Source organism: Lathyrus oleraceus, chromosome 5 (genome assembly GCF_024323335.1).
Source record: "Lathyrus oleraceus cultivar Zhongwan6 chromosome 5, CAAS_Psat_ZW6_1.0, whole genome shotgun sequence".
Classification (NCBI taxonomy): Eukaryota; Viridiplantae; Streptophyta; class Magnoliopsida; order Fabales; family Fabaceae; genus Lathyrus; species Lathyrus oleraceus.
The window spans coordinates 74,609,428-74,618,949 of record NC_066583.1 but is presented as its reverse complement, the minus strand read 5'-3'; the positions used below and the strand labels follow the sequence as shown (position 1 = coordinate 74,618,949).

The 9,522-nt window shown below is 32.9% G+C and overlaps 1 protein-coding gene across 1 annotated transcript; it reads right to left on the bottom strand.

Moving 5' to 3' along the window:
* Window positions 1–7,447: 7,447 nt before the first annotated feature.
* Window positions 7,448–9,160, bottom strand: LOC127085848 (uncharacterized). The gene is made up of 4 exons (XM_051026400.1): window positions 8,976–9,160; window positions 8,798–8,896; window positions 8,492–8,706; window positions 7,448–7,857 (listed from the first exon to the last, which is right to left on the bottom strand). The coding sequence occupies exons 2-4, from the start codon at window positions 8,885–8,887 to the stop codon at window positions 7,560–7,562; spliced, it is 603 nt and encodes a 200-aa protein (XP_050882357.1). The 5' UTR covers window positions 8,888–8,896; window positions 8,976–9,160; the 3' UTR covers window positions 7,448–7,559.
* Between the last annotated feature and the right edge of the window lie 362 nt (window positions 9,161–9,522).

The window sequence follows — 9,522 nt, the reverse complement described above, 5'->3', positions numbered from 1 at the left end:
TCTCTTTGACTGAAAACAAAGAAGTTAACCTTTTAGTGTTTTTAGCAAGAATGTAAATATATTGACCATGTGTACTTTGATCATGGTTGTTATTACCACGAGGAGAACCTCCAACAAGACTAGTTACTTCAAAACTATCAACCATGATAAAAAGAGTATTTTTCTCAAGATCTCTTTTGTACCATGATTAAGTGATTAGTATAGGTTGTGCTTTAATGCCAACTGAAGGTGAGAAGAATACATAAGAAGGGGGGTTGAATTGTGTATGCCAAAAACTTATTTTTCTTCTAGTCTGATATCATAACTAGTAACAACAACGAAAATAATAATGATCAGAAGTAAAATCAAGTAACACACAAAGATTATCCTTGTTCCTCTCCTCAGCTGAGAGTAGTTCAGTCCCATTGTCTCAACAGGAGCTTTTCACTATAATCAACATATTACACTTTGCTCAAGCACACTTGCAAGAGACTTCACTTGCTCAATCAACCTAGAAAGAAACTTTTGCTCAAGCAACCTTGCAAGAGACTTCTGCTCAATCAACCTAGAAAGACACTTCACTGCTCAAGTACACAGACAAGAGAATTCTTTGCTCAAGCATGCAGGCGAGAGACTTCCCTTGCTTTAAAAAAATAGTTTAGTAGAAATGGTAACCACTATACTTAGATACATAATCAGAAGTATAGTATTTTTGCAACAACCTCAAAGCTTCTTAACCTCTTAAGATTTCTAATATATACAAAGATAAGAAATATTAAGATCATATGCACTAACAGTTGCAAATGAAATCTCAGAGTTATGCTCAAGATATTGTATTGCATTGTTGTACACCTTCCTTCAAATCTTCAAATTCCTTTTATAGAGGTAGAGAAAGAGTCGTTGGAGGGTTAGAACACAAGAGCAAACTTAGTGAAGAAGCATGCCAAGAGATACTTTGGAGAATGTATTTGGTTAAAAGCATTGTCCACTGAATAATGGCATTGTTTAAAGCACCTTACGATGTACTAGGTATCTAACAAAAGGTAGAACATATAAAAGAGGTCATATCACCATTCCTTGAGCCTTGCAAAACGAAACCTTAGTTGACTCTGTTCAAAAATCAAGGGCTTTGACAAGACAAGTCTGCTTTGGTACAGTGTACAGATCATAGGCTTTTCAAGCCTTCAGAGTCTGAGTTGTCATGAGAGGAAAGAACATATGACTAAAGTATGAAGCTTCAGAGGCTGATGAACACATTCAGAGTCATCAGATTTTGATCAATCAGAATCAGAGTTATATTGATTATCCATATATGCTTTCAATCATGATTAATTCCATGCTTATAACCCTGCACACTTGAACATATGTTACTATACTTATTTGTTTTGTAAGTACTTTGTTATCATCAAAATCCAAGGGATATGAACAATCTTGTTCCAACAGAGATTCTGAGACAGACTTTGTTTACCAGATGTGCAAGAGATTAAGAAGAGTATTCTCGAGGAAGGTCATATGAGGGGTCAGAGTATTCATCCATGTGCTACTAAAATGTATCAAGACTTGAAGAAAATGTTTTGATGGCCAGGAACGAATAAGAAAGTAGTCGAGTTTATTTACTATTGTTTGAATTGCTAGAATTCGAAGGTTGGACATCATAAGTCGTTGGGTATGATACAACCGTTGAGTATTCCTGAGTGGAAGTGGGATAACATTTTCATGGATTTTGTGATGGTTTTATCGAAGACGACAGAAGGATGTGATTCCATATGGGTTGTCGTTGATAGATTGACTAACTCATTTCATTCTGATTAAGATCAGTTATCCTTTGCAGAAGTTAGCCGTTGTATATTGAGAAAGTTGTTGGATTGCATGGTATTCCTTCGAGCATTGTTTATGATAGAGATTAGAGATTCACATCGAGGTTCTAGGGGAGTTTACAGAAAGCCATGGGCACTAAGCTGAAGTTGAGTTCTACTTATCATCCTCAGGCAAATGGTCAGACAGAGAGGACTATTCAGTCTTTGGGAGGATTTGCTGAGAGCTTGTGTTTTGGAGTAGGGAGGTATTTGGGACAGTTACTTACTGTTGGTTGAGTTCACCTACAACAATAGTTTCCATTATAGTATTAGAATGGAAACGTTTGAGGCGTTTTATGGTAAGAGGTGTAGGACACCTTTATGTTGGTATGATTCTGGTGAAAGTTTTGTGCTTGGAGCTGAGATTGTTCAGTAGACTACCGAGAAGATCAAGATGATCCAAGAGAAGATGAAAGCTTCATAGATTCTCCAGAAGAGATATCATGATAACAGGAGGAAAACATTGGAGTTCCAAGAGGGAGATCGAGTGTTTTTTAGGGTTACTCTGGTTACTGGTGTTGGTCGAGCCTTGAAGTCTTGAATGCTCGCGTCGTATTTCATTGGTCCGCATCAAATCCTCCAGAGAGTAGGATAAGTGGCCTATAGAGTTGCATTTCCACCATTTTCTTTTGAATCTTCATGATGTCTTTCTTGTGTCACAGTTGAGGAAGTATATTCATGGCCCGTCTCATGTGATTCAAGTGAACGGTGTGTAAGTTAGAGAGAACTTGACCGTTGAGACATTTTCCTTGAGAGTAAAGGACCGTGAAATGAAGGACTTGATAGGCAAGGATATTGCACTAGTTAAGGTGGTGTGAGGCGGACCTGTTGGGGGGAAGCGTAACGTGGGAGCTGGAGATTCAGGTGAGAGAGTCGTATCCGACTATGTTTCCTTCGAGTAATTTTTTAGGGCAAAAATTCTATAAGTGGGGGAGAGTTGTAACATGCGAATTCAATTAAATTGTTTAATTGAATTTCCTTTTGTTTTATTAAATTATTTAAATTAACTTATATGTTGTTATTTGGACAATTGGAGAATATATGTGTTTTGGAGGACTTTGGAGAGAGTTTGGGGAATGGTAGAAATTAATTGAATTTATTTTAATTAATTTTAGTTGATAGGAATAATTAAAAATAATATTATTGGGAGGAATTTAGATTTAAAATTAAAATAAGGTGGTTGTAGAAAAATAAGGGAAATAATAGAATTTTGTGGATAATTGAATTATTAGAAATTAAAAATAAAAGAAATTAGAGTGAGTAAGAGGAGTAGGGGGAAAATAGAGAATATGGAAGTAAGTTGAGTGTAATAAGAGAATAACCTAATTTATGGAGAATTAGGTTTTGGTTTAAATAGAGAAGTGAGAGTTGGAACCTTTTTAAACCACCTATTATTTTGGAACAAGAGAAAAGACGCAAGAGAGACAACCTAGGATTTGAGGAAGATGGAGAGATCACCATCGTTATAGAGCTTGCTTTGTTGGAAATTCAGGTAAGGAGGAAGATTACTCTTCTATGGATGTATATTATATGAAGGATAGAGAGAGATCCTCACGCTCCTCTAGGTTTTCCTTTAATTCTTCATCTATGATGATTATGTGTTTGTGATATGAAATTGTAAATGAATATGTTATGATTAATGATATCAATATAAATTTAGTGCATTTTGATTGTGCGGATTTTTGTTCATGATAATTTGCCATGAGTACGATTGTTCTTGTTGAAAGTGATGAGTTTTGATTCCATGAACGTAATTATAAATTTGTGATAAATTGATGAATTAAGTTGTTAATTGGTGTTAAATTAACATGTTCAATATGATAAAATTATTGTGTGTCGAATTCTGAGGGTTTGACTTTTTACAGAATCAAAATCGGAGGCCCGAAATGTTTTCAATGGTGAAAAAAATGCAAAATTATGCATTCTACAGCGGTTCTGCATTCTGCTGCGAGTTGACGGTCGCTAGCTTTGTGACGGTCCACCCGTCACGACCAGACATATTGTTTTCAAAATACTATTTTTATCATAACTTGAGTTTCATGAATTCAAATGAGGTTCCTTTTGAAGCGTTGGAAAGCTAATACGCGTGACTATTCCATAGTGATGTATTAAGAGACTAGATGAATACTAGAATTTTTGAAAATTCATTGTTTTACTTGTTACATAATAGTTGACGGTAACAAACATACGATTAATTTAGTAAATGAATGAATCAATGATATAGTAATGTTAAAATGATTTAACATGATTGTGTGTTGTGTGAATGTATGTTCAATATGTGGATATATATTATTAATTGAAAGTATGATTGTGCGAAATATTGTACATGCTTACTGGTGAATTCATGAGACAGGTAGTTCAGAGTGAGAACTACTTGTGATGCATTGAATGCATGATTATTCACAGTCATAGTGGGGTTATAATTATTGTTGTGTTGTTGTTATTAAGTGATTATTTATAGTCAGATTAGAACTGTATTCATTGATATATTATTGTTGTTACATGATTATTTACAATCAGAATGGGATTGCACTCATTTGTTGTGTTGTTGTCATTGCATTGTTACATGTCATGTATCATATGTTGTCGTGTTATGAAAGAGGCGGGTCATGATTTCAGAGAGGGGACTAGTGACATGTCCCAAGCTCAGACTGAGGGCTTTGAGCTCAAAATGGAGGCTCGAGGTTCAGAAAGGGGATCTGGTTTGTATGAAGAACTATTTGTTGGGTCGGTACCACATGCATATAGAGTAAAGTTGTGAGTCTGGTTCATAAAGGGGACTGTGTCGAGCATTGTCAGAGTTAAGGAGTCAAGCATTGCATACATACCTGCATTGAGTTTGAGTTAGTTGTTGATATAAGTTTATGTGAATGAGTAATTGATTGTGTGAGTTGATTGGAGTGTTTTGTATGAGTTTATGTTATCAACGATTGTTGTGTGGATATATTATTTGTTGATGATTGTGGTGTGAATATCTTACTTGTTGATGATTATTGTTGTTGTTGTTGTTGTTTAGGTTACCCTTTTTGATCTTTTGCACCGCTAATATATTTGAGCGCATTCTCTCCTCTTTGCTTTATGTTGTCCACCATGGAACTCATCTTCATTTACTTTATCATTTATGATTTTTAGCGGTTAAATTCTCTAATTTGTAACATCGGAAACAGGACATTTTTACTATATTTTGAATTAATGCTGAATTGTGTGGTTTAAATTCTAGTACTTTATTTATGAAAACTAATTTTGAAGTCGTTATGATATGATTTTCCGTTGCATGTTGTTAAATGTTTTTGAAAGTTTTTGGATGGTTGTCGTAATGACACTTTATATTGTCGATTAAACCTTTTTATATAAGTTTTGGGTTTAGGGTGTTACAGAGTCCGTGCACCATGATGCATGATTCTCAACAACATGCAATATCACCAAATTATCACCATAAAATCACCATAATAATGCACAACATCATAATGATTATGTCATTCAACAATAAACAATCAACAACACCAAAATATCTCCAAACAGTAAACAGTAGCCTATTCACAACATAACCACAAAAATCAGAACCGACATTCAATTCCAAACAACTGAGCAAAAGACGCTCATTCTGGCAGCGTGACGGGTTACCCTTCACCAAGGTGACGCCTATCACCTTTCACTCCACCTCACACGTCATCACCATGACGCTCGTCCCATAAAACTGTGTCTAGGGACCATGACGGTCTACCCGTCAGGCAGCTGATGCCCGCTAGCGCCTCAAAGGCCATGATGACCTGGTCGTCATTAGGGTGACGTCCTTCACCCTGAAGCAGAAGATAGAATTGCATTTTTGATCATGGAATTCAATTCAGAACTTCGATTTTCCCTTCCTAAAAAATAAAAGCCTGAAAAATATTGCACGAAATAAAGCAAGGCAAAGCAGAGATAAAATCAAGTTGGGGCATTTGAAGCCGAGGCACTAGGACCCTGTCTTAGTCATCACGAGAGTGAACTTTAACGGATCCAACACCTCTACTGAAGCCCATGAGTCATAATTGAATACAACTTTTATATCTATTTCCCATCCCTAGAATTATTTGATTGTGAAAACTAAATAAATCTATTAAATACAATCATTGTCCCGTGAACTCATTAAAATATATCAAATAGAATATAATAGTAATAAAGTTGCCTTAAACACGTTGATACAATCTACGCATAAAATAAGAATTAAAGAAAAAATATTATATGAAGTGATGAAGTAAGAGTAAAAAAAAACAGAAGAGTGATAAACTTATGCATGAATCAACGAAAAGACTAATTTTCTAACTACAATAAACATGTACAACATCAATTCATTAAAAGAGTCTTTATACTACTTGATTTATAACATTCTAAGAACTTCCCATTGAAAGAACACAAAAAGTGTGAGATTTGTGATTACTAGAAAAAATATTGGTGTACTTTTTATGATATCCATTAATTATTTATTTATTTATTTCGATTTTAGAAAATTATTACAAGTATTTTAGGTTTTACGCTTTTTTAAGTGCTTAGTTTGAATGTAATTGTTAAACTAGTGTAGAAAATAAACAATTTATATCATTCTTTCAAGATGGTGGATTTGAGAATAAAGATATGTTTGAAATGCATCTTAAAAACTCTTTTTTAATTTTTGAAAATTTAAAATTTAAAATTTTGTTTGGATATAATGTTTTGCAAAAGTGTTTTTAAAAATTCTTTTCTATTTTTCAATTTTTAAAAGTAAAATAATGAGATAATTTAGTTGTGTTTTGCTTCTTACTTTTTAGTATTATAAAACTTAAAAAAAAATATAAAAATTTATAATTTTCATTAATAATATTAATATAATTTTAATAATTTTTATATTTTAAAAATAAAATAGGAAAACATATTTGAAAAAGTATGATATTTCTTTTATTTATGCTTTTTTTTTTTTTTTTTATGTATAACTAACCTTTTCAAATATGTATATTTATGTTACTTAATTTTTTTTGTGTTTCTTAATTATTTTCATTATATAATTTTTTTTTCTCTATTAAATGTGGAATCCTATTTTTTACTTGTTTTTTTCTTCTTATTATTACAAACAAGTGTTATGTGATTTGTAAAATTAAAAATTGATTTAACCCAATTATTTATATTCGATCAAATATCAATTAATTTTCTTAAGTTTGTAATATTTTATACAATAAAATAGATTTTAAAAGTAGATGACAAAGTATGTATTTTTATTCTCTTTTTAAAATATTATTAAAAGATTAGATTATCACACAAGTTTTTTCATTTTCATAAACAAATTTTAAGAACTAAAATTAAAAAGTGTTTCAAACATGTCCTAAATGTCGCTAAACTTTAGACACAAACTTTTCCAACTTCTCAGCATCAAACCTGACGCATTATGCACAAGTCTGCTTAAATTTTTGATATAGTGAGGGATTAAAGTTTCTACAAATTATACAGACATACTGTCAATTAACAATTGATATCTCATACGTTTGGAAAGGCGATTGGTCTACTGTGTAAACATTCAAAAGAGACCAATCACGGTGACATGACACTGCCTAGTCCTTGATCATAATCAGCAATGAAAATTTATGCAGAGAACAACCACGTAAAGCATTTAAATCCACAATAAACTCCATCATATAATAATTGAAACAGTGATGTCTGATGTTTTCACTTTGGCTTTATTAACAATCTTAAGAATCCAATTCATTTATGCTCCTACATGACCATACTTGCATCATAAGCATTTATACTTGGATCATAAGCATCTTCATAATCAGCATTACGCTCGCCCTTTCCATCATCAAAATGATCCTCCCGAACATTGTCGGCTAACATGAGGGCAACCAACCAAAAGAGGCATGAATCAAGAGATAAAAAGGCACCACCTCCAATGATACCAGTTTTAGCTGTAGGGCAAGCATAGTCGGCATCAGGATGCACTTTGCCTGATCGGTGAATCTGCTCCTGTATTACAGGCCATAACAGCATAGTTGCAGCCAGTCCAGATGTAAACCTAAGTAAAAACACCTATATCCGTAAGTCCAGATTAAACAGTCCCAATTTGTATGACTGTGTGAACGTACTTTAAACTCAAAAAATTAAATCTAAAAATATTCAAATTTTGCATAAAATCAGACAGACCGAATACTTTGACTTAGATCTCTCAAATGTAGGGAATTCAAATCTATATCACTCATAGTCAAATAAGTACTTATTTGACTTTCGATCTCTCAACGGTAGAAAATTCAAATCTATACTTATGATCATCAAATTAGTACTTATTTGACTTCGGATCTCTCAATTGTATGGAATTAAAACATATACATACTAATGATCATCATGTACTTATTTCCCGTGCCAGCAGGGCCGTCTTTGAGGCGTGCAACGTCCCAATTTTTTTTACTGTGGTTAAATAGGACCTTAAAAAATAGTCACAGTTAAATTGTGGTTCAATATGGTCTCTACTTACACAAGACCTCCAAAAACTTGAGACGTCTAGGTTAGGTTATGAAGTACTGACACATGACACAGACGCTAGACATGTCGACAGTGATGATAATTTGCTAGAGAAAAGGAAGATAAAAAAATAGGTATAGTTGAAAAATTGAATGATAAGAATTGAGAAAGATTAAAGAGAGAGGACTTACAAAGCAACATTGAAGAAAACCAAGAAAGTAGTGTGTTTAAAGAGAACCCCTTGTGGAACAGATTTTCCTTTGTAAGGGTAAAACAGAGAAAGATATCCAACCACAGTTGACGCAATGAGAAACACAATGGAAAGATAACCCAGCGGAATAGTTGGATCCGACGGAAACTTGCAACTCACACCATCCTTCACAGCAACTGGTATACCAGAAGCAGGCTACAATAAAATTCAAAATTCAAAAACCAAAATTCAAAATTCAATTAACAGAATATTCAATTTCTAGGGTTTGGTTGAATTATAATAATACCTTCTTGTGTTCAGCTATAACTCCAAGTATGAAAGATACAACACCAAAAAACGAAACAAAAAGAGCCATCTGTTTCATGGTAACGGCCATGGCGAATCACTGCGAGAGAGAGAACGGAAAAAAAAAATTAAGCGAAGAATTTTGAAGAATAAAATCAAATGATGAGAGTGATGATAACCTTGGAGCAGAGAATTGAAATTGGATTGACGATTGCGTTATCAATATTCGGAATCACCGCTGGAATCTATACAGTGACAACTCAGCGTATAGAAAAATTTCTGTAAATAAATTAATATTAAAACAACAAGAAACGTATTAAATTAGTGCATGTGGACGGGTTAACGTTCTAAATACGGGATTTCGATTATAAATCGAGTATAATTAGAATTTTCAATATATATGGAAACTATCCATATCAATTAATTACTATTTAGGTGTTTGTTTTCTGTTCTTTTTTTAATTTTTAAATTTAAAAGTAAAACTAATTTCTATTTTGAAAATTTAAATTTTTAAATTTTTTGAATATTAAATTAGTGTTAATTTTTGGATGCTTTTAAGACGACTGTTAAAGGTAGCAATATGTAACCAACAACACTTCCTCTAGTTTTTCTTTTAAAAAATTATTTTTTTTTTAATTTTTGAATTAACTAATGTATTTAATGTTAGAAATTTCGGAAAGATTAAAGGGATTCAGGTTTGAATCGTGAACGCAACACTTTCCTTAT